At 46.2% G+C, this 23,223-nt stretch overlaps 1 protein-coding gene across 3 annotated transcripts in view; it reads right to left on the reverse strand.

The window, feature by feature from the left end:
• The window catches only part of LOC121555684 (SH2B adapter protein 2), a 44,098-nt gene that overhangs the window by 15,842 nt on the left and 5,033 nt on the right, over positions 1–23,223 (reverse strand). For all 3 annotated transcript variants that reach the window (XM_041869516.2, XM_041869517.2, XM_041869515.2), the window contains exon 2: positions 449–1,403. In XM_041869516.2, coding sequence (XP_041725450.1) covers positions 449–1,372 — 924 coding nt within the window. In that variant the 5' untranslated portion in view covers positions 1,373–1,403. The remainder of the gene's footprint in view (positions 1–448; positions 1,404–23,223) is intronic.

Genomic DNA, 23,223 nt, shown 5'->3' on the forward strand with positions numbered 1-23,223 from the left:
ATCCCCTCCCTCCATCCCCCTCTATCCCCTCCCTCCATCCCCCACCTCCATCCCCCTCCCTCCATCCCCTCCCTCCATCCCCCCTCCATCCCCCCTCCTCCATCCCCCCTCCTCTATCCCCTCCCTCCATCCCCCTCCCTCCATCCCCCTCTATCCCCCTCCCTCCATCCCCCTCCTCCATCCCCCCCTCTCATCCCCCTCCATCCCCTCCCTCCATCCCCCTCTATCCCCTCCCTCCATCCCCTCCTCCATCCCCCCTCTATCCCCTCCCCTCCATCCCCCTCCCTCCATCCCCCTCCCTCCATCCCCCTCCCTCCATCCCCCTCCTCCATCCCCCTCCCTCCATCCCCCTCCCTCCATCCCCCTCCTCCATCCCCCCTCCTCCATCCCCCCTCCCTCTATGTGTTTTGTGTGTTTGTGTGCACACGTCCATATACTGTAACTCTACCTTGGGTGGTACGTAGAACTCCAACAGGAACTTGTCACCCCCCTCGTCCCTCCTGGTCTTCCTCAGCAGCAACCTACACTTCTGCCACTGAACCGCCCCCAAACAGTTAGTGTCATCAGCCACCATGTAGCGCAGCGCCCCCTCTCTCTGGATCTCCAGCAGCTCAGCCTTGTGCCCCTGGGACCCCCTGGGAAGACGCAGTCTCTGGGACCATCTCTCCCCGCCTGGCTCCCCTCCTCCCACTCCTCCGTTGGCCCTTCTGGCCCCCCCGGACCCCCCTACAGGGTCTGGTTCAGGGGAGGCGCGGCGGTGCCAGATCTCCTTCACCCCGTCCACCACACACAGACTCATGTTCCTCAGAGAGAATCCCTTCTTGAAGCGGGCCTTGGGGTGTCCCACTGACACGTCCTCTGAGCTGCGTGACTGGCCCAGAGCAGAGGGCTTGTGGGCCGGCTGGGGGGCGCGGGAGGTGGCCATAGCCATGAAGGAGGAACTCCCTCCTACTCCTAAACCTCCACTATCCATACTGTCCAGGGACTCGCTAGAGGCACCGGCGTCCTTGCGCCGGTGGTAGAGGTCGTTGTGTCCGTAGGGCAGGGGGCAGCCCTGGATGCCCAGGAAGGGAACGATGCTGTATTTGGGGGGAGCGTTGGAGTCGTCGTCCCCTGGCAAGAGCGAGGCCTGGTGGTCCCTGGCCTGGGTGAGAGCAACAGAGAAACACTCCAGGAAGTGTCTGGCAAAGTGCTGCGAGAAGCTGCTGTCGGCGCCTGGTGAGTCGTAGCAGGGGTTCTCTGACAGGAAGCGGTGGAACTTGTGGGCAAAGTCGGCGGCGGAGGCGCGGGCATGGAGCTCGCAGAACTCTCGCCAGTCGGGCAGCGGGCATGAGGAGAACTCCGGGCTGCCGGGCACCGCCGCACCGTTCATCACTGGGCCATGCCAACCCGCCTGGGAGAGGCTGAGAGAGAAGAGAGAGGGAAAGGAAGAGAGAGAGATGTTAGAGAGAGTGTGGGGGGGGGGGGTCCTTTCATCACCAAGCCGTGCCAACACACCGTGTGTGCGTGCTTGTGTGTGTGTCACCAATACACATAACAGTGAGAATGTGTGGATCCTAGCATTTACAATGACAGCGCCAACAGAATAACTGTCCCTGTCTGGGAGAGTGTGTCGTGTGAACAACAGAAGACGTGGGAATGAAAACAGACTGCTGAGGCTGGGAGATCATGAGCGTGTTTGTCATTTCCCTAAATAGAGGCGACAGGCCCAGTCCTCCTCTCTCTATAGAAGAACGATCTCTCCACACAGCCCTCCTGCACTGACACACATCACAATCACACGGCTCATACCAGCTGACATCATCTGTTGTAAAGAGGTTATTGACATGGACATGACTAAAGCCAGATGGAATCTGCAGGAAATTCTTTATTTTTAATCATTTTTATCCTGCTGTGTTCATCTAATCAAAATAAATCTGTATGTTTTGTACCAGTGGTTGGTTTGGAATTCTACAGATAGCATGAGTCAAGCACAGATAAGTGTTTGTTCATCACCTACAGTGGGGGAAATAAGTATTTAATCAGCCACCAATTGTGCAAGTTCTCCCACTTAAAAAGATGAGAGAGGCCTGTAATTTTCATCATAGGTACACGTCAACTATGACAGACAAAATGAGAAAAAAAAATCTAGAAAATCAAATTGGAGGATTTTTTATGAATTTATTTGCAAATTATGGTGGAAAATAAGTATTTGGTCAATAACAAAAGTTTCTCAATACTTTGTTATATACCCTTTATTGGCAATGACACAGGTCAAAAGTTTTCTGTAAGTCTTCACAAGGTTTTCACACACTGTTGCTGGTATTTTGGCCCATTCCTCCATGCAGATCTCCTCTAGAGCAGTGATGTTTTGGGGCTGTCGCTGGGCAACACGGACTTTCAACTCCCTCCAAAGATTTTCTATGGGGTTGAGATCTGGAGACTGGCTAGGCCACTCCAGGACCTTGAAATGCTTCTTACGAAGCCACTCCTTCGTTGCCCGGGCGGTGTGTTTGGGATCATTGTCATGCTGAAAGACCCAGCCACGTTTCCTCTTCAATGCCCTTGCTGATGGAAGGAGGTTTTCACTCAAAATCTCACGATACATGGCCCCATTCATTCTTTCCTTTACACGGATCAGTCGTCCTGGTCCCTTTGCAGAAAAAACAGCCCCAAAGCATGATGTTTCCACCCCCCATGCTTCACAGTAGGTATGGTGTTCTTTGGATGCAACTCAGCATTCTTTGTCCTCCAAACACGACGAGTTGAGTTTTTACCAAAAAGTTATATTTTGGTTTCATCTGACCATATGAGATTCTCCCAATCCTCTTCTGGATCATCCAAATGCACTCTAGCAAACTTCAGACGGGCCTGGACATGTACTGGCTTAAGCAGGGGGGACACATCTGGCACTGCAGGATTTGAGTCCCTGGCGGCGTAGTGTTACTGATGGTAGGCTTTGTTACTTTGGTCCCAGCTCTCTGCAGGTCATTCACCAGGTCCCCCCGTGTGGTTCTGGGATTTTTGCTCACCGTTCTTGTGATCATTTTGACCCCACGGGGTGAGATCTTGTGTGGAGCCCCAGATCGAGGGAGATTATCAGTGGTCTTGTATGTCTTCCATTTCCTAATAATTGCTCCCACAGTTGATTTCTTCAAACCAAGCTGCTTACCTATTGCAGATTCAGTCTTCCCAGCCTGGTGCAGGTCTACAATTTTGTTTCTGGTGTCCTTTGACTGCTCTTTGGTCTTGGCCATTGTGGAGTTTGGAGTGTGACTGTTTGAGGTTGTGGACAGGTATCTTTTATACTGATAACAAGTTCAAACAGGTGCCATTAATACAGGTAACGAGTGGAGGACAGAGGAGCCTCTTAAAGAAGAAGTTACAGGTCTGTGAGAGCCAGAAATCTTGCTTGTTTGTAGGTGACCAAATACTTATTTTCCACCATAATTTGCAAATAAATTAATTAAAAATCCTACAATGTGATTTTCTGGAATTTTTCTCTCTCATTTTGTCTGTCATAGTTGACGTGTACCTATGATGAAAATTACAGGCCTCTCTCATCTTTTTAAGTGGGAGAACTTGCACAATTGGTGGCTGACTAAACACTTTTTTCCCCCACTGTAAATACAATCCAATTAAAGAGGAACTTAGAAAAATATGAACTATCCGTTTGTCAGCTAGAAATCTATAATTCCAATGTCTAAACTCTAATCTGTTCCTCCTGAGTTCTCTTTGCCTGTAGGCAGCCTGTAAATCAATGTGACAGCCTTATTCCTCCTCTGCTACTGAAGACACTCATCCCTCTCTCATCCCCCATCTCTCTCGGCCTCACTGGGTGTATGACTCAGCCCTATCCATCCCTCCCTCGCTCTCTGGCCGGTGCCAGGCCCAGGCTGTGCCAAACCACATCAGATCACACACAAACACGCTCTCCCTTTTCTCCATCTCGCTCTCCCCCTACCTCCCTCCCTTCCTTCCTCTCTCTCTCTCTCTCTCTTCTCCTCTGTCCTCCCCTCCATCTCTTCCTCCATTTCTTCCACTCCTCCTCTCTCTCCTCATCTCCCTCTTCATCCCTCTCTCCTCCCTCTCCTCTCCTCTCCCCTCCTCCTCTCCACTCTGAAGCCCTGCAGTGAAGAACCAACTGAGCTGGATTAAAATCAGGTCACATGAAGGACCCAGACTGAGCCCTGGGAAGGATAAGGAGAAAACCCCAGTACATACAGCTGTTTCAGGGAGCATCCATCTACCACCTTCTTTCAAGATGTAAAGACATGTTTGTGATGCTGCCAGCCCGAGAAAACCACATCTAGAGGATGTGGAGAGGGGGAGGTAGGAGGAGAGGAGAGGGGGAGGTAGGAGGAGAGGAGAGGGGGAGGTAGGATGAGAGGAGAGGGGGAGGTAGGAGGAGAGGAGAGGGGGAGGTAGGAGGAGGATGAGAGGAGGGAGACAGGATCACAAAATGAAAATCAGAAGACCGATTCATGTTGAGTGAAATCCCTCTGAAAGCCCTCAGAGAGAGAGCGAGGCAAACTCTGGATCCTGTACCAGAGGATATGGAGCAGGAATGATCAGCATTGTATCAATGTCTCCAGTCTTCCCTCAGATTAATCCCAGCAAGAGATTAAAGTGTCTCTTTAACCAGCAGCCAGCCATCAGGACAGAAAAATACTTAATGTTTCAGCAACAGCAGGCAAGGCTACGCCTGAGAACGCCTGAGTAAGATTTTAGTGAATTAAACTCTCGCCCACGCATACAGTTGAAGTCGGAAGTTTACATATACTTAGGTTGGAGTCATTAAAACTCGTTTTTCAACCACTCCACACATTTCTCGTTAACAAACTATAGTTTTGGTAAGTCGGTTAGGACATCTACTTTGTGCATGACACAAGTAATTTTTCCAACAATTGTTTACAGACAGATTATTTCACTTATAATTCACTGTATCACAATTCCAGTGGATCAGAAGTTTATGTCGACAGCTGGTAGCTTAGTGCTTAAGAGCGTTGTGCCAGTAACCGAAAGGTCGCTGGTTCTAATACCCGAGCTGACTAGGTGAAAAATCTGTCGATGAGCAAGGCTCTGGATTGCTCTGGATAAGAGCGTCTGCTAAATGACAAAAAAAAAGAAGCCACTGCTCCAAAACCACCATAAAAAAGCCAGACTACGGTTTGCAACTGCACATGGGACAAAGATTGTACTTTTTGGAGAAATGTCCTCTGGTCTGATGAAACAAAAATATAACTGTTTGGCTATAATGACCATCGTTATGTTTGGAGGAAAAAGGGGGAGCTTGCAAGCCGAAGAACACCATCCCAACCGTGAAGCACGGGGGTGGCAGCATCATCCTGTAGGGGTGCTTTGCTGCAGGAGGGACTGGTGCACTTCATAAAATAGATGGCATCATGAGGAAGGAAAATTATGTGGATATATTGAAGCAACATCTCAAGACATCAGTCAGGAAGTTAAAGCTTGGTCGCAAATGGGTCTTCCAAATGGACAATGATCCCAAGCACACTTCCAAAGTTGTGGCAAAATGGCTTAAAGACAACAAAGTCAAGGTATTGGAGTGGCCATCACAAAGCCCTGACCTCAATCCTATAGAACATTTGTGGGCAGAACTGAAAATGCGTGTGCGAGCAAGGAGGCCTACAATCCTGACTCAGTTACACCAGCTCTGTCAGGAGGAATGGGCCAAAATTCACCCAACTTATTGTGGGAAGCTTTTGGAAGGCAACCCCAAACGTTTGACCCAAGTTAAACAATTTAAAGGCAATGCTACCAAATACTAATTGAGTGTATGTAAACTTCTGACCCACTGGGAATGTGATGAAAGAAATAAAAGCTGAAATAAATCTCTCTCTACTATTATTCTGACATTTCACATTCTTAAAATAAAGTGGTGATCCTAACTGACCCAAGACAGGGAATTTTTACTAGGATTAAATGTCAGGAATAGTGAAAAACTGAGTTTAAATGTATTTGGCTAAGGTGTATGTAAACTTCCGACTTCAACTGTATATACACAAACACAGGCGCATAGAGAAGCACACACACATCTGAATGAGAAAGGCCTACCACCCAGTGACAAGACCAATAGAGATAAGAGTTAACTCTCTAAAGCACTAGTGTCTGTTTCAATTAAAAAAAAAAAAAAATCCTGACTCAATGTTCAGGTATTAAAATCGGTTTAATAAAGACTAATTGTAGTGTAACTGCCCATGGAACCACCATGTAATTATAGGATCTAGCTGTGGCGTAGGCAGAAATCCAGGTGTCCAAAATTGTAGGTGTCCAAAATTTGGGCACTCAAATTATAATTTAATTATCATAAAATCATAACCTACCCTACACCCTACTGTAATCGATCGCACACAATCAACCATCTAACGTGATTTCGCATTACAGACCAAATAGTCTTGTAGGCCTAAGTAACTCCTCTTGCATTTAACATGCGACTCACATAGACCTACACATAATAACCATAGGCCTATAATGATAGTCTAATAATTTCCTGATAGAACAGTAATAATTACAATAGGCTTGGCAACATCTCACTGGCTCAGCGACCAGGACATAGTAGGCTAGGCTCAGCGACCAGGACATAGTAGGCTCAGCAACCAGGAGATAGTAGGCTAGGCTCAGCGACCAGGAGATAGTAGGCTAGGCTCAGCGACCAGGAGATAGTAGGCTAGGCGACCAGGACATAGTAGGCTAGGCGACCGGGAGATAGAAGGCTAGGCTAGGCGATCAGGAGATAGTAGGCTAGGCTCAGCGACCAGGAGATAGTAGGCTAGGCTAGGCGACCAGGACATAGTAGGCTAGGCTAGGCGACCAGAACATAGTAGGCTAGGCTCAGCGACCAGGACATAGTAGGCTAGGCTCAGCGACCAGGAGATAGTAGGCTAGGCGACCAGGACATAGTAGGCTAGGCGACCAGGAGATAGTAGGCTAGGCTCAGCGACCAGGAGATAGTAGGCTCAGCGACCAGGAGATAGTAGGCTAGGCTAGGCGACCAGGAGATAGAAGGCTAGGCTAGGCGACCAGGACATAGTAGGCTAGGCGACCAGGAGATAGTAGGCTAGGCTAGGCGACCAGGAGATAGAAGGCTAGGCTAGGCGACCAGGAGATAGTAGGCTAGGCGACCAGGACATAGTAGGCTAGGCTAGGCGACCAGGACATAGTAGGCTAGGCTCAGCGACCAGGACATAGTAGGCTAGGCTCAGCGACCAGGACATAGTAGGCTAGGCTAGGCGACCAGGAGATAGAAGGCTAGGCTAGGCGACCAGGAGATAGTAGGCTAGGCGACCAGGACATAGTAGGCTAGGCTAGGCGACCAGGACATAGTAGGCTAGGCTAGGCGACCAGGACATAGTAGGCTAGGCGACCAGGAGATAGTAGGCTAGGCTCAGCGACCAGGAGATAGTAGGCTAGGCTAGGCGACCAGGACATAGTAGGCTAGGCGACCAGGACATAGTAGGCTAGGCGACCAGGACATAGTAGGCTAGGCTAGGCGACCAGGAGATAGTAGGCTAGGCTAGGCGACCAGGAGATAGTAGGCTAGGCGACCAGGACATAGTAGGCTAGGCTAGGCGACCAGGAGATAGTAGGCTAGGCTAGGCAACCAGGAGATAGTAGGCCAGGCGACCAGGAGATAGTAGGCTAGGCTAGGCGACCAGGAGATAGAAGGCTAGGCTAGGCGACCAGGAGATAGTAGGCTAGGCTAGGCGACCAGGAGATAGTAGGCTAGGCTAGGCGACCAGGAGATAGTAGGCTAGGCTAGGCGACCAGGAGATAGTAGGCTAGGCTAGGCTCAGCGAGAGAGATGGGAGAATTCTAGTCCTATTTAACTATTGCTGTATATATACTATATATTCTATCCATATACTGTCCATATTGTCTATACATCATATACAGTACCAGTCAAAAGTTTGGACACACCTACTCATTCAAGGGTTTTTCTTAATTTATACAATTTTCTACATTGTAGAATAATAGTGAAGACATCAATACTATGAAATAACACATATGGAATCATGTAGTAACCAAAAAAGTGTTAAACAAATCAAAGCACCCCGACACCATCACACCTCCTCCTCCATGCTTCATGGTGGGAACCACACAAATAAAATAAAATAGTATTTGTCACATACGTGTTTAGCAGATGTTATAGCGGGTGTAGCGAAATGCTTGTGCTTCTAGCTCCGACAGTGCAGTAATATCTAACAAGTAATATCTAACAATTTCACAACATATACCCAATACACACAAAACTAGTAAGGAATGGAATTTAAGAAAATATACATATATGGACAAGCAATGACAATGACAGAGCGGCATGGACTAAGATACAGTAGAGTATTATAGAATATAATGCAGTATATACATGAGATGAGTAGTGCAAGATATCTGAACATTATTAAAGTGACTGTAAACATTATTAAAGTGACTAGTGTTCCATTTCTTAAAGTGGCCAGTGATTTCAATAGGCAGCAGCAGCCTCTAATGTGCTAGTGATGGCTATTTAACAGTCTGATGGCCTTGAGATAGAGCTGTTTTTCATTCTCTCGATCCCAGCTTTGATGCACCTGTACTGACCTCGCCTTCTGGATAATAGCAGGGTGAACAGGCAGTGGCTCGGGTGGTTGATGTCCTTGATGATCTTTTTGGCCTTCCTGTGACATTGGGTGCTGTATGTGTCTTGGAGGGCAGGTAGTTTGCCCCCGATAATGCGTTCGGCAGACCGAACCACCCTCTGGAGAGCCCTGTGGTTGCGAGCGGTGCAGTTGCCGTACCAGGTGGTGATACAGCCTGACAGAATGCTCTCAATTGTGCATCTGTAAAAGTTTGTGAGGGTTTTAGGTGCCAAGCCGAATTTCTTCAGCCTCCTGAGGTTGAAGAGGCTCTGTTGCGCCTTCTTCACCACACTGTCTGCGTGGGTGGACCATTTCAGTTTGTCGGTGATGTGTACGCCAAGGAACTTGAAGCTTTCCACCTTCTCCACTGCGGTCCCGTCGATGTGGAAAGGGGGGTGCACCCTTTGCTGTTTCCTGAAGTCCACGATCATCTCCTTTCTTTTGTTGACGTTGAGTGAGAGGTTATTTTCCTGGCACCACACTCCCAGAGCCCTCACCTCCTTCCTGTAGGCGGTCTCGTCATTGTTGGTAATCAAGCCTACTACTGTTGTGTCATCTGCAAACTTGATGATTGAGTTGGAGGCGTGCTTGGCCACGCAGTCATGGGTGAACAGGGAGTACAGGAGGGGGCTGAGCACGCACCCTTGTGGGGCCCCAGTGTTGAGGATCAGCGAAGTGGAGATGTTGTTTCCTACCTTCACCACCTGGGGGCGGCCCGTCAGGAAGTCCAGGACCCAGTTGCACAGGGCAGGGTTCAGACCCAGGGCCTCGAGCTTAATGATGAGCTTGGAGGGTACTATGGTGTTGAATGCTGAGCTATAGTCAATGAACAGCATTCTTACATATGTATTCCTCTTGTCCAGATGGGATAGGGCAGTGTGCAGTATGATGGCGATTGCATCGTCTGTGGATCTATTGGGGCGGTAAGCAAATTGAAGTGGGTCTCGGGTGACAGGTAAGGTGATATGATCCTTGACTGGTCTCTCAAAGCACTTCATGATGACAGAGGTGAGTGCTACAGGGCGAGTCATTTAGTTCAGTTACCTTTGCTTTCTTGGGTACAGGAACAATGGTGGCCATCTTGAAGCATGTGGGAACAGCACACTGGGAAAGGGAGAGATTGAATATATCCATAAACACACCAGCCAGCTGGTCTGCGCATGCTCTGAGGACGCGGCTAGGGATGCCGTCTGGGCCGGCAGCCTTGCGGGGGTTAGCAATGTCTTAATCACATCGGCCACAGAGAAGGAGAGGCCACAGTCCTTTGTAGTGGGCCTCGTCAGTGGCACTGTGTTATCCTCAAAGTGGGAGAAGAAGGCGTTTAGCTTGTCTGGAAGCGAGACGTTGGTGTCGGCGACGTGGCTGGTTTTCCTTTTGTAGTCTGTGATTGTCTGTAGACCCTGCCACATACGTCTTGTGTCTGAGGAGATCATCCGTTCACCTACTCTGCATTTCACAAAGACATGGCGGTTGGAACCAAAAATCTCAAATTTCGACTCATCAGACCAAAGGACAGATTTCCACTGGTCTAATGTCCATTGCTCGTGTTTCTTGGCCCAAGCAAGTCTCTTTTTCTTATTGGTGTTCTTTAGTAGTGGTTTCTTTGCAGCAATTTGACCATGAAGGCCTGATTAACACAGTCCCCTCTGAAGAGTTGATGTTGAGATGTGTCTGTTACTTGAACTCTGTGAAGCATTTTTTGGGGCTGCAATCTGAGGTGCAGTTAACTAATGAATTTATCCTCTGCAGCAGAGGTAACTCTGGGTCTTCCATTCCTGTGGTGGTCCTCATGAGAGCCAGTTTCATCATAGTGCTTGATGGTTTTTGCGACTGCACATGAAGAAACTTTCAAAGTTCTTGAAATGTTCCAGATTGACTGACATTCATGTCTTAATGTAGTGATGGAATGTCGTTTCTCTTTGCTTATTTGAGCTGTTCTTGCCATAATATGGACTTGGTCTTTTACCAAATAGGGCTATCTTCTGTATACCACCCCTACCTTATCACAACACAACTGATTGGCTCAAACGCATTAAACTCCACAAATTAACAAGGCACACCTGTTAATTGAAATGCATTCCAGGTGACTACCTTATGAAGCTGGTTGAGAGAATGCCAAGAATGTGCAAAGCTGTCATCAAGGCAAAGGGTGGCTACTTTGAAGAATCTCAAATATATTTTGATTTGTTTAACACTTTTTTGGTTACTACATGATTCCATATATGTTACTTCATAGTTTTGATGTCTCACTATTATTCTACAATGTAAAAAATAGTTTTAAAAAACCTGGAATGAGTTGGTGTGTCCAAACTTTTGACTGGTACTAATATATATATATATATATATATATATATATATATATATATATATATATATATATATATATATACACATATACAATGAGGAAAAAAGTATTTGATCCCCTGCTGATTTTGTACGTTTGCCCACTGACAAAGACATGATCAGTCTATAATTTTAATGGTAGGTTTATTTGAACAGTGAGAGACAGAATAACAACAACAAAATCCAGAAAAATGCATGTCAAAGATGTTATAAGTTGATTTGCATTTTAATGAGGGAAATAAGTATTTGACCCCTCTGCAAAACATGACTTAGTACTTGGTGGCAAAACCCTTGTTGGCAATCACAGAGGTCAGATGTTTCTTGTAGTTGGCCACCAGGTTTGCACACATCTCAGGAGGGATTTTGTCCCACTCCTCTTTGCAGATCTTCTCCAAGTCATTAAGGTTTCGAGGCTGATGTTTGGCAACTCGAACCTTCAGCTCCATCCACAGATTTTCTATGGGATTAAGGTCTGGAGACTGGCTAGGCCACTCCAGGACCTTAATGTGCTTCTTCTTGAGCCACTCCTTTATTTCCTTGGTCGTGTGTTTTGTGTCATTGTCATGCTGGAATACCCATCCACGACCCATTTTCAATGCCCTGGCTGAGGGAAGGAGGTTCTCACCCAAGATTTGACGATACATGGCTCCATCCATCGTCCCTTTGATGCGGTGAAGTTGTCCTGTCCCCTTAGCAGAAAAACACCCCCAAAGCATAATGTTTCCACCTCCATGTTTGACGGTGGGGATGGTGTTCTTGGGGTCATGGGCAGCATTCCTCCACTGTGAGTTGAGTTGATGCCAAAGAGCTCGATTTTGGTCTCATCTGACCACAACACTTTCACCCAGTTCTCCTCTGAATCATTCAGATGTTCATTGGCAAACTTCAGACGGGCCTGTATATGTGCTTTCTTGAGCAGGGAGACCTTGCGGGCGCTGCAGGATTTCAGTCCTTCACGGCGTAGTGTGTTACCAATTGTTTTCTTGGTGACTATGGTCCCAGCTGCCTTGAGATCATTGACAAGATCCTCCCGTGTAGTTCTGGGCTGATTCCTCACTGTTCTCATGATCATTGCAACTCCACGAGGTGAGATCTTGCATGGAGCCCCAGGCCGAGGGAGATTGACAGTTATTTTGTGTTTCTTCCATTTGTGAATAATCGCACCAACTGTAGTCACCTTCTCACCAAGCTGCTTGGCGATGGTTTTGTAGCCCATTCCAGCCTTGTGTAGGTCTAAAATCTTGTCCCTGTGTCACGGTTTCGGCCGAGGCTGCTCCTTCTCCTTGTTCGGGCAGGCTTCGGCGGTCGTCGTCTCCGGAGTACTAGCTGCCACCGTTCTTTGTTTTCGATGTTTGTTTGGTTTGGTCTGTTTGGTACACCTGTTCTCGTTTAGTGTTGATTATGTGTCCTTTAAGTTCTCGTTGTTTCTGTCATGTGTTTGTGTGTAGTTGTTCTTTTGTCAGCTGGAGCAGTCAGTAAATTTTTTCTCTATTTGTTGTGTCTATTTATAACATTTTTGACATGCGTTTTTCTGGATTTTTGTTGTTGTTATTCTGTCTCTCACTGTTCAAATGAACCTACCATTAAAATTATAGACTGATCATGTCTTTGTCAGTGGGCAAACGTACAAAATCAGCAGGGGATCAAATACTTTTTTCCCTCACTGTGTATATACAGTGGGGAGAACAAGTATTTGATACACTGTCGATTTTTACAGGTTTTCCTACTTACAAAGCATGTAGAGGTCTGTAATTTTTATCATAGGTACACTTCAACTGTGAGAGACGGAATCTAAAACAAAAATCCAGAAAATCACATTGTATGATTTTTAAGTAATTAATTTGCATTTTATTGCATGACATAAGTATTTGATACATCAGAAAAGCAGAACTTAATATTTGGTACAGAAACCTTTGTTTGCAATTACAGAGATCATACGTTTCCTGTAGGTCTTGACCAGGTTTGCACACACTGCAGCAGGGATTTTGGCCCACTCCTCCATACAGACCTTCTCCAGATCCTTCAGGTTTCGGGGCTGTTGCTGGGCAATATGGACTTTCAGCTCCCTTCAAAGATGTTCTATTGGGTTCAGGTCTGGAGACTGTCTAGGCCACTCCAGGACATTGAGATGCTTCTTACGGAGCCACTCCTTAGTTGCCCTGGCTGTGTGTTTCGGGTCGTTGTCATGCTGGAAGACCCAGCCACGACCCATCTTCAATGCTCTTACTGAGGGAAGGAGGTTGTTGGCCAAGATCTTGCGATACATGGCCCCATCCATTCTCCCCTCAAAACGGTACAGTCGTCCTGTCCCCTTTGCAGAAAAGCATCCCCAAAGAATGATGTTTCTACCTCCATTCTTCACGTTTGGGATGGTGTTCTTGGGGTTGTACTCATCCTTCTTCTTCCTCCAAACACGGCGAGTGGAGTTTAGACCAAAAAGCTATATTTTTGTCTCATCAGACCACATGACCTTCTCCCATTCCTCCTCTGGATCATCCAGATGGTCATTGGCAAACTTCAGACGGGCCTGGACATGCGCTGGCTTGAGCAGGGGGACCTTGCGTGCGCTGCAGGATTTTAATCCATGACGGCGTAGTGTGTTACTAATGGTTTTCTTTGAGACTGTGGTCCCAGCTCTCTTCAGGTCATTGACCAGGTCCTGCCGTGTAGTTCTGGGCTGATCCCTCACCTTCCTCATGGTCATTGATGCTCCACGAGGTGAGATCTTGCATGGAGCCCCAGACCGAGGGTGATTGACCGTCATCTTGAACTTCTTCCATTTTCTAATAATTGCGCCAACAGTTGTTGCCTTCTCACCAAGCTGCTTGCCTATTGTCCTGTAGCCCATATCAGCCTTGTGCAGGTCTACAATTGTATCCCTGATGTCCTTACAGAGCTCTCTGGTCTTGGCCATTGTGGAGAGGTTGGAGTCTGTTTGATTGAGTGTGTGGACAGGTGTCTTTTATACAGGTAACGAGTTCAAACAGGTGCAGTTAATACAGGTAATGAGTGGAGAACAGGAGGGCTTCTTAAAGAAAAACTAAAAGGTCTGTGAGAGCCGGAATTCTTACTGGTTGGTAGGTGATCAAATACTTATGTCATGCAATAAAATACAAATTAATTACTTAAAAATCATACAATGTGATTTTCTGGATTTTTGTTTTAGATTCCGTCTCTCACAGTTGAAGTGTACCTATGATAGAAATGACAGACCTCTACATGCTTTGTAAGTAGGAAAACCTGCAAAATTGGCAGTGTATCAAATACTTGTTCTCCCCACTGTGTGTAATATATATATATATATATATATATATATATATATATATATATATATATATATATATATATATATATACACACACATATATACAGTTGAAGTCGGAAGTTTACATACACCTTAGCCAATTACATTTAAACTCAGTTTTTCACAATTCCTGACATTTAATCCTAGTAAAAATTCCCTGTCTTAGGTCAGTTAGGATCATTACTTCATTTTAAGAATGTGAAATGTCAGAATAATAGTAGAGAGAATGATTTATTTCAGCTTTTATTTCTTTCATCACATTCCCAGTGGGTCAGAAGTTAACAAACTCAATTAGTATTTGGTAGCATTGCCTTTAAATTGTTTAACTTGGGTCAAACGTTTTGGGTAGCCTTCCACAAGCTTCCCACAATAAGTTGGGTGAATTTTGTCCCATTCCTCCTGCCAGAGCTGGTGTAACTGAGTCAGGTTTGTAGGCCTCCTTGCTCGCACATGCTTTTTCAGTTCTGCCCACATATTTTCTATAGGATTGAGGTCAGGGCTTTGTGATGGCCACTCCAATACCTTGACTTTGTTGTCCTTAAGCCATTTTGCCACAACTTTGGAGGTATGCTTGGGATCATTGTCCATTTGGAAGACCCATTTGCGACCAAGCTTTAACTTCCTGACTGATGTTGCTTCAATATATCCACATAATTTTCCTTCCTCATGATGCCATCTATTTTGTGAAGTGCACCAGTCCCTCCTGCAGCAAAGCACCCCCACAGCATGATGCTGCCACCCCCGTGCTTCACGGTTGGGATGGTGTTCTTCGGCTTGCAATTACTCCCTTTTTCCTCCAAACATAACGATGGTCATTATGGCCAAACAGTTCTATTTTTGTTTCATCAGACCAGAAGACATTTCTCCAAAAAGTACAATATTTTCCCCATGTGCATTTGCAAACTGTAGTCTGGCTTCTTCTTTGCTGAGCGGCCTTTCAGGTTATGTCGATATAGGACTCGTTTTACTGTAGATATAGATACTTTTGTACCTGTTTCCGCCAGCATCTTCACAAGATCCTTTGCTGTTGTTCTGGGATTGATTTGCACTTTTCGCACCAAAGTACGTTCATCTCTAGGAGACAGAATGCGTCTCCTTCCTGAGCGGTATGACGGCTGTGTGGTCCCATAGTGTTTATACTTGCGTACTATTGTTTGTACAGATGAACATGGTTCCTTCAGGCGTTTGGAAATTGCTCCCAAGGATGAACCAGACTTGTGGCGGTCTACAATTTTTTGGCTGATTTCTTTTGATTTTCCCATGAGGATGTCAAGCAAAGAGGCACTGAGTTTGAAGGTAGGCCTTGAAATACATCCACAGGTACACCTCCAATTGACTCAAATGATGTCAATTAGCCTATCAGAAGCTTCTAAAGCCATGACATCATTTTCTGGAATTTTCCAAGCTGTTTAAAGGCACAGTCAACTTAGTGTATGTAAACTTCTGACATTTACATTTTAGTCATTTAGCAGACGCTCTTATCCAGAGCGACTTACAGTTAGTGAGTGCATACATAAAAAAAAAAAATATCCATACTGGCCCCCCGTGGGAATCGAACCCACAACCCTGGCGTTGCAAACGCCATGCTCTACCAACTGAGCTACATCCCTGCCGGCCACTCCCTCCCCTACCCTGGACAACGCTGGGCCAATTGTGCGCCGCCCCATGGGTCTCCCGGTCGTGGCCGGCTACGACAGAGCCTGGATCCAACTGGAATTGTGATACAGTGATTTATAAGTGAAATAATCTGTCTGTAAACAATTGTTGGAAAAAGTACTTGTGTCATGCACAAAGTAGATGTCCTAACCGACTTGCCAAAAGTATAGTTTGTTAACAAGAAATGTGTGGAGTGGTTGAAAAACAAGTTTTAATGACTCCAACCTAAGTGTATGTAAACTTCCGACTTCAACTGTATGTGTGTGTGTGTGTGTGTGTGTGTGTGTGTGTGTATATATATATATATATATACATACACACACACACACACTCCGGATTACGACATTGCTATGTGTATGCGACCAATAAAATGTGATTTGATGAACAGCGCAGCTTGTAATTGACCCAGAGGCAGGGAAACAAAACAGAGTGGCAAAAAGTGACAGGCAGGTAAAACGTTTTGATGTCTACTGTACATAGTGTCAGGAAGAGCAGATTCTGCAGTTACCAAATCACCAAACAACTCTTAGAAATGGCCCCTTGAGTGCTATTTCAAAATATAACTTTTGGCGAGACAGAATTACATGTGCTCCCCGAGTGCAATCGCAACACTCAAAGCACAGTAATATATTTAAACTCAAACCATTCCATTCTGTTCTTCTGAAATGCATTCCTTAAGACCCGTCCTTAACAACTTAATAATGAATTATCTTTGCGATGGTGTTTATTGAATGGATTTTAAACACTTGAATTGTTTGTGGTTTTTCTTTGTACATATAGTCTACAGTTACATAAACTAATGAAAATGCTATTGTGTTCTTTGAAATACATTTTCGTTCGTATTCTAATGTTACTTAAGACCTTCATAAACACAGCCAAATGATGATTCTTCCGATAACATATATTAAATATATTTATTATACTGTTAGAATTTTGACTTTCAAAAGACCCCGAAGGGAGGTCCAACGAGGCCAGGATTTTCTAGTGTTAATCACTGACACGGAGGCCAATCAAAGATAATGTTTACATTAGGATACACGGTGCCTAACATTTTTATTTTATTTTGCTCAATCTGATTTGGTGGGCCTAACTCCCCAGTGGGTGGGCCACAACCAGGCCCACCCGTGCCTATGCCCCTGGTTCACCGGTGATTACTAAATGTTGTAATCATTAGCTAGCTTCCCCTGTGAGCGTGTGGTGGCTGGGAGGCAGTCGATACCAGTTCAGCTATTTACAAACCTCTGGTGGTCCAGCTTTCAGCAGAAAAACAGCAACACACACACAACGTGGTGCCCGCTAAGAAGAGGATATGTGCCATTCTCAAGGATACTGGACAGACTGTACACACACACACACACACACACACACACACACACACACACACACACACAGCATGAAACTCAAGCCAGAGAAGCTGGTAGAGGAAGTGAAGCAGTGGGTTTGAGACTGATCTAAGTGGATACAGAAACACATCCTGAACATGGAGGGTCCCCAGATACAACAATCCACAAAATGTACACTTAGTTGTCAGTTTATTAGGTACACCACCCTGTTCACGAAAATGGTTCGCGCCGACAGACAGTGAGTCACGTGGTCATGGCTTTCTATATAAAGCAGACAGGCAGCGAGGCATTCAGTTACTGTTTGATTGAATGTTAGAATGGGCAAAACTAGTGACCTAAGCAACTTTGAGCGTGGTATGATTGTCGGTGCCAAGCACGCCGGTTCCAGTATCTCAGAAACGACCGGCCTCATGGGCTTTTCACGCACGATAGTGTCTAGGGTTTACCGAGAATGGTGCTGCCAGTCAGCAGCAGTCCTGTGGGCGAAAACAGCTTGTTGATGAGAGAAGTCGGAGGAGAATGGCAAGAATGGTGCAATCTAACAGGCGGGCCACAAACAGACAAATAACGGCGCAGTACAACAGTGGTGTGCAGAATGGCAGCTCGGAACGCACAACTCGTCGGTGCTCGTCACGGATGGGGCTATTACAGCAGACGACCACACCGGGTTCAACTCCTATCAGCTAAAAACAAGAAGAAGCGGATCCAGTGGGCATGTGACCACCAACACTGGACAACTGAGGAGTGGAAAAACGTCGCCTGGTCCGACGAATCCCAGTACCTGTTGCTTCATGCTGATGGCAGAGTCAGGATTTGGTGTAAGCAGCATGAGTCCCTGGACCCATCCTGCCTGGTGTCAACCGTACAGGCTGGTGGTGGTGGTGTACTGGTGTGGGGAATGTTTTCCTGGCACACGTTAGGTCCCTTGATACCAATTAAGTACGTTTCCATTCCCCGAAGAATTCAGGCTGTTCTGGAGGCAAAGGGTGGTCCGACTCTGTACTAAATGGTTGTACCTAATAAATTAGTCACTACAGTAGGGAAAAAAAAGTATTTAAATCAGCCACCAATTGTGCAAGTTCTCCCACTTAAAAAGATGAGAGAGGCCTGTAATTTTCATCATAGGTACACGTCAACTATGACAGACAAAATGAGAAGAAAAAAATCCAGAAAATCACATTGTAGGATTTTTAATGAATTTATTTGCAAATTATGGTGGAAAATAAGTATTTGGTCACCTAAAAACAAGCAAGATTTCTGGCTCTCACAGACCTGTAACTTCTTCTTTAGAGGCTCCCTGTCCTCCACTCTTACCTGTATTAATGGCACCTGTCTGAACTTGTTATCAGTATAAAAGACACCTGTCCACAACCTCAAACAGTCACACTCCAAACTCCACTATGGCCAAGACCAAAGAGCTGTCAAAGGACACCAGAAACAAAATTGTAGACCTGCACTAGGCTGGGAAGACTGAATCTGCAATAGGTAAGCAGCTTGGTTTGAAGAAATCAACTGTGGGAGCAATTATTAGGAAATGGAAGACATACAAGACCACTGATAATCTCCCTCGATCTGGGGCTCCACGCAAGATCTCACCCCGTAGGGGTCAAAATGATTACAAGAACGGTGAGCAAAAAATCCCAGAACCACACGGGGGACCTAGTGAATGACCTGCAGAGAGCTGGGACCAAAGTAACAAAGCCTACCATCAGTAACACACTACGCCGCTCAGGGACTCAAATCCTGCAGTGCCAGACGTGTCCCCTGCTTAAGCCAGTACATGTCCAGGCCCGTCTGAAGTTTGCTAGAGTGCATTTGGATGATCCAGAAGAGGATTGGGAGAATGTCATATGGTCAGATGAAATCAAAATATAACTTTTTGGTAAAAACTCAACTCGGTCGTGTTTGGAGGACAAAGAATGCTGAGTTGCATCCAAAGAACACTATACCTACTGTGAAGCATGGGGGTGGAAACATCATGCTTTGGGGCTGTTTTCTGCAAAGGGACCAGGACGACTTATCCGTGTAAAGGAAAGAAATGAATGGGGCCATGTATCGTGAGATTTTGAGTGAAAACCTCCTTCCATCAGAAAGGGCATTGAAGATGAAACGTGGCTGGGTCTTTCAGCATGACAATGATCCCAAACACACCGCCCGGCAACGAAGGAGTGGCCGTAAGAAGCATTTCAAGGTCCTGGAGTGACCTAGCCAGTCTCCAGATCTCAACCCCATAGAAAATCTTTGGAGGGAGTTGAAAGTCTGTGTTGCACAGCGACAGCCCCAAAACATCACTGCTCTAGAGGAGATCTGCATGGAGGAATGGGCCAAAATACCAGCAACAGTGTGTGAAAACCTTGTGAAGACTTACAGAAAACGTTTGACCTGTGTCATTGCCAATAAAGGGTATATACAAAGTATTGAGAAACTTTTGTTATTGACCAAATACTTATTTTCAACCATAATTTGCAAATAAATTCATTAAAAATCCTACAATGTGATTTTCTGGAATTTTTTTCTCATTTTGTCTGTCATAGTTGACGTGTACCTATGATGAAAATTACAGGCCTCTCTCATCTTTTTAAATGGGAGAACTTGCACAATTGGTGGCTGACTAAATACTTTTTTTCCCCACTGTAAGTGTATACAGTGGCTTGCGAAAGTATTCACCCCCCTTGGCATTTTTCCTATTTTGTTGCCTTAAACCTGGAATTTAAATGTATTTTGGGGGGGTTTGTATCATTTGATTTACACAACATGCCTACCACTTTGAAGATGCAAAATATTTTTTCTTGTGAAACAAAAAACACAAAAAAACTGGAAACTTGAGCATGCATAACTATTCACCCCCCCCAAAGTCAATACTTTGTAGAGCCACCTTTTGCAGCAATTACAGCTGCAAGTCTCTTGGGCTATGTCTCTATAAGCTTGGCACATCTAGCCACTGGGATTTTTGCCCATTCTTCAAGGCAAAACTGCTCCAGCTCCTTCAATTTGGATAGGTTCCGCTGGTGTACATTAATCTTTAAGTCATACCACAGATTCTCAATTGGATTGAGGTCTGGGCTTTGACTAGGCCATTCCAAGACATTAAAATATTTCCCCTTAAACCACTCGAGTGTTGCTTTAGCATTATGCTTAGGGTCATTGTCCTGCTGGAAGGTGAACCTCCGTCCCAGTCTTAAATCTCTGGAAGACTGAAACAGGTTTCCCTCAAGAATTTCCCTGGATTTAGCGCCATCCATCATTCCTTCAATTCTGACCAGTTTCCCAGTCCCTGCCGATGAAAAACATCCCCACAGCATGATGCTGCCACCACCATGCTTCACTGTGGGGGTGGTATTCTCGGGGTGATGAGAGGTGTTGGGTTTGCGCCAGACATAGCGTTTTCCTTGATGGCCAGAAAGCTACATTTTAGTCTCATCTGACCAGAGAATCTTCTTCCCTATGTTTGGGGAGTCTCCCACATGCCTTTTGGAGAACACCAAACGTGTTTGCTTTTTTTTTTCCTTTAAGTAATGCTTTTTTTCTGGCCATTATTCCGTAAAGCCCAGCTCTGTGGAGTGTACGGCTTAAAGTGGTCTTATGGACAGATACTCCAATCTCTGCTGTGGAGCTTTGCAGCTCCTTCAGGATTATCTTTGGTCTCTTTGTTGCCTCTCTGATTAATGCACTCCTTGCCTGGTCCGTGAGTTTTGGTGGGCGGCCCTCTCTTGGCAGGTTTGTTGTGGTGCCATATTCTTTCCATTTGTTAATAATGGATTAAAATGGTGCTCCGTGGGATGTTCAAAGTTTCTGATATTTTTTATAACCCAACCCTGACCTGTACTTCTCCACAACTTTGTCCCTGACCTGTTTGGAGAGCTCCTTGGTCTTCATGGTGCCGTTTGCTTGGTGGTGTCCCTTGCTTAGTGGTGTTGCAGACTCTGGGGCCTTTCAGACTGTGTATATATACACTGAGATCATGTGACACTTAGATTGCACACAGGTGGACTTTATTTAACTAATTATGTGACTTCTCAAGGTAATTGGTTGCAACAGATCTTATTTAGGGGCTTCATAGCAAAGGGGGTGAATACATATGCACGCACCACTTTTCCGTTATTAATTTTTTTTTTTTTTTTGAAACAAGTTATTTTTTTCATTTCACTTCACCAATTTGGATTATTTTGTATATGTCCATTACATGAAATCCAATTAAAAATCCATTTTAATTACAGGTTGTAATGCAACTAAATAGGAAAAATGCCAAGGGGGATGAATACTTTTGCAAGGCACTGTACATGTCAGTGAGGGAGTGTGAAGAAATGGCATAAGAGTGTGAGTGTGTGAGAGAGTGAGGAAGATAAAGGATTAAGAGAGAAAAGACTGGCAGGAGAGAGGGGTTGTGAGAGGAGGAGAGAGAAGCGTGGTGAGCCTATGGAAAGAGAGAGGGGTTGTGAGAGGAGGAGAGAGAAGCGTGGTGAGCCTATGGAAAGAGAGCGGGGTTGTGAGAGGAGGAGAGAAGCGTGGTGAGCCTATGGAAAGAGAGAGCGGTTGTGAGAGGAGGAGAGAGAAGCGTGGTGAGCCTATGGAAAGAGAGAGGGGTTGTGAGAGAAGAAGAGAGAAGCGTGATGAGCCTATGGAAAGAGAGAGGGGTTGTGAGAGGTGGAGAGAGAAGCGTGGTGAGCCTATGGAAAGAGAGAGGGGTTGTGAGAGGTGGAGAGAGAAGCGTGGTGAGCCTATGGAAAGAGAGCGGGGTTGTGAGAGGTGGAGAGAGAAGCGTGGTGAGCCTATGGAAAGAGAGAGGGGTTGTGAGAGGTGGAGAGAGAAGCGTGGTGAGCCTATGGAAAGAGAGCGGGGTTGTGAGAGGAGGAGAGAGAAGCGTGATGAGCCTATGGAAAGAGAGAGGGTTGTGAGAGGAGGAGAGAGAAGCGTGATGAGCCTATGGAAAGAGAGAGGGGTTGTGAGAGGTGGAGAGGGAAGCGTGGTGAGCCTATGGAAAGAGAGAGGGGTTGTGAGAGGAGGAGCAAGAAGCGTGGTGAGCCTATGGAAAGAGAGAGGGGTTGTGAGAGGATGAGCGAGAAGCGTGGTGAGCCTATGGAAAGAGAGAGCGGTTGTGAGAGGAGGAGAGAGAAGCGTGGTGAGCCTATGGAAAGAGAGAGGGGTTGTGAGAGAAGAAGAGAGAAGCGTGATGAGCCTATGGAAAGAGAGAGGGGTTGTGAGAGGTGGAGAGAGAAGCGTGGTGAGCCTATGGAAAGAGAGAGGGGTTGTGAGAGGTGGAGAGAGAAGCGTGGTGAGCCTATGGAAAGAGAGAGGGGGTTGTGAGAGGTGGAGAGAGAAGCGTGGTGAGCCTATGGAAAGAGAGCGGGGTTGTGAGAGGTGGAGAGAGAAGCGTGGTGAGCCTATGGAAAGAGAGAGGGGTTGTGAGAGGTGGAGAGAGAAGCGTGGTGAGCCTATGGAAAGAGAGCGGGGTTGTGAGAGGAGGAGAGAGAAGCGTGATGAGCCTATGGAAAGAGAGAGGGTTGTGAGAGGAGGAGAGAGAAGCGTGATGAGCCTATGGAAAGAGAGAGGGGTTGTGAGAGGTGGAGAGGGAAGCGTGGTGAGCCTATGGAAAGAGAGAGGGGTTGTGAGAGGAGGAGCAAGAAGCGTGGTGAGCCTATGGAAAGAGAGAGGGGTTGTGAGAGGATGAGCGAGAAGCGTGGTGAGCCTATGGAAAGAGAGGGGGGAGGATGGTGTCAGTAGAGAAGAGAGAGGGGTCATGTTTTTGCTCCATGGTCCAGCTGCTAAAACAATGTGTGTGTGTGTGTGTGTGTGTGTGTGTGTGTGTGTGTGTGAGTGTGTGTGTGTGTGTTTGTTAATGCGTGCGTGTGTGTGTGTGTAAGTAAGGTGTGTAGGTGGAGAGGCCACTGGGGACACAGAGGGGAAAGCAGGCCCACTCCAGGACCTTCGGGCTAGGGACCCTTACTCCAGCATAGTCCTCCAA

The sequence above is a fragment of the Coregonus clupeaformis genome, unplaced genomic scaffold, assembly GCF_020615455.1.
Source record: "Coregonus clupeaformis isolate EN_2021a unplaced genomic scaffold, ASM2061545v1 scaf0219, whole genome shotgun sequence".
Classification (NCBI taxonomy): Eukaryota; Metazoa; Chordata; class Actinopteri; order Salmoniformes; family Salmonidae; genus Coregonus; species Coregonus clupeaformis.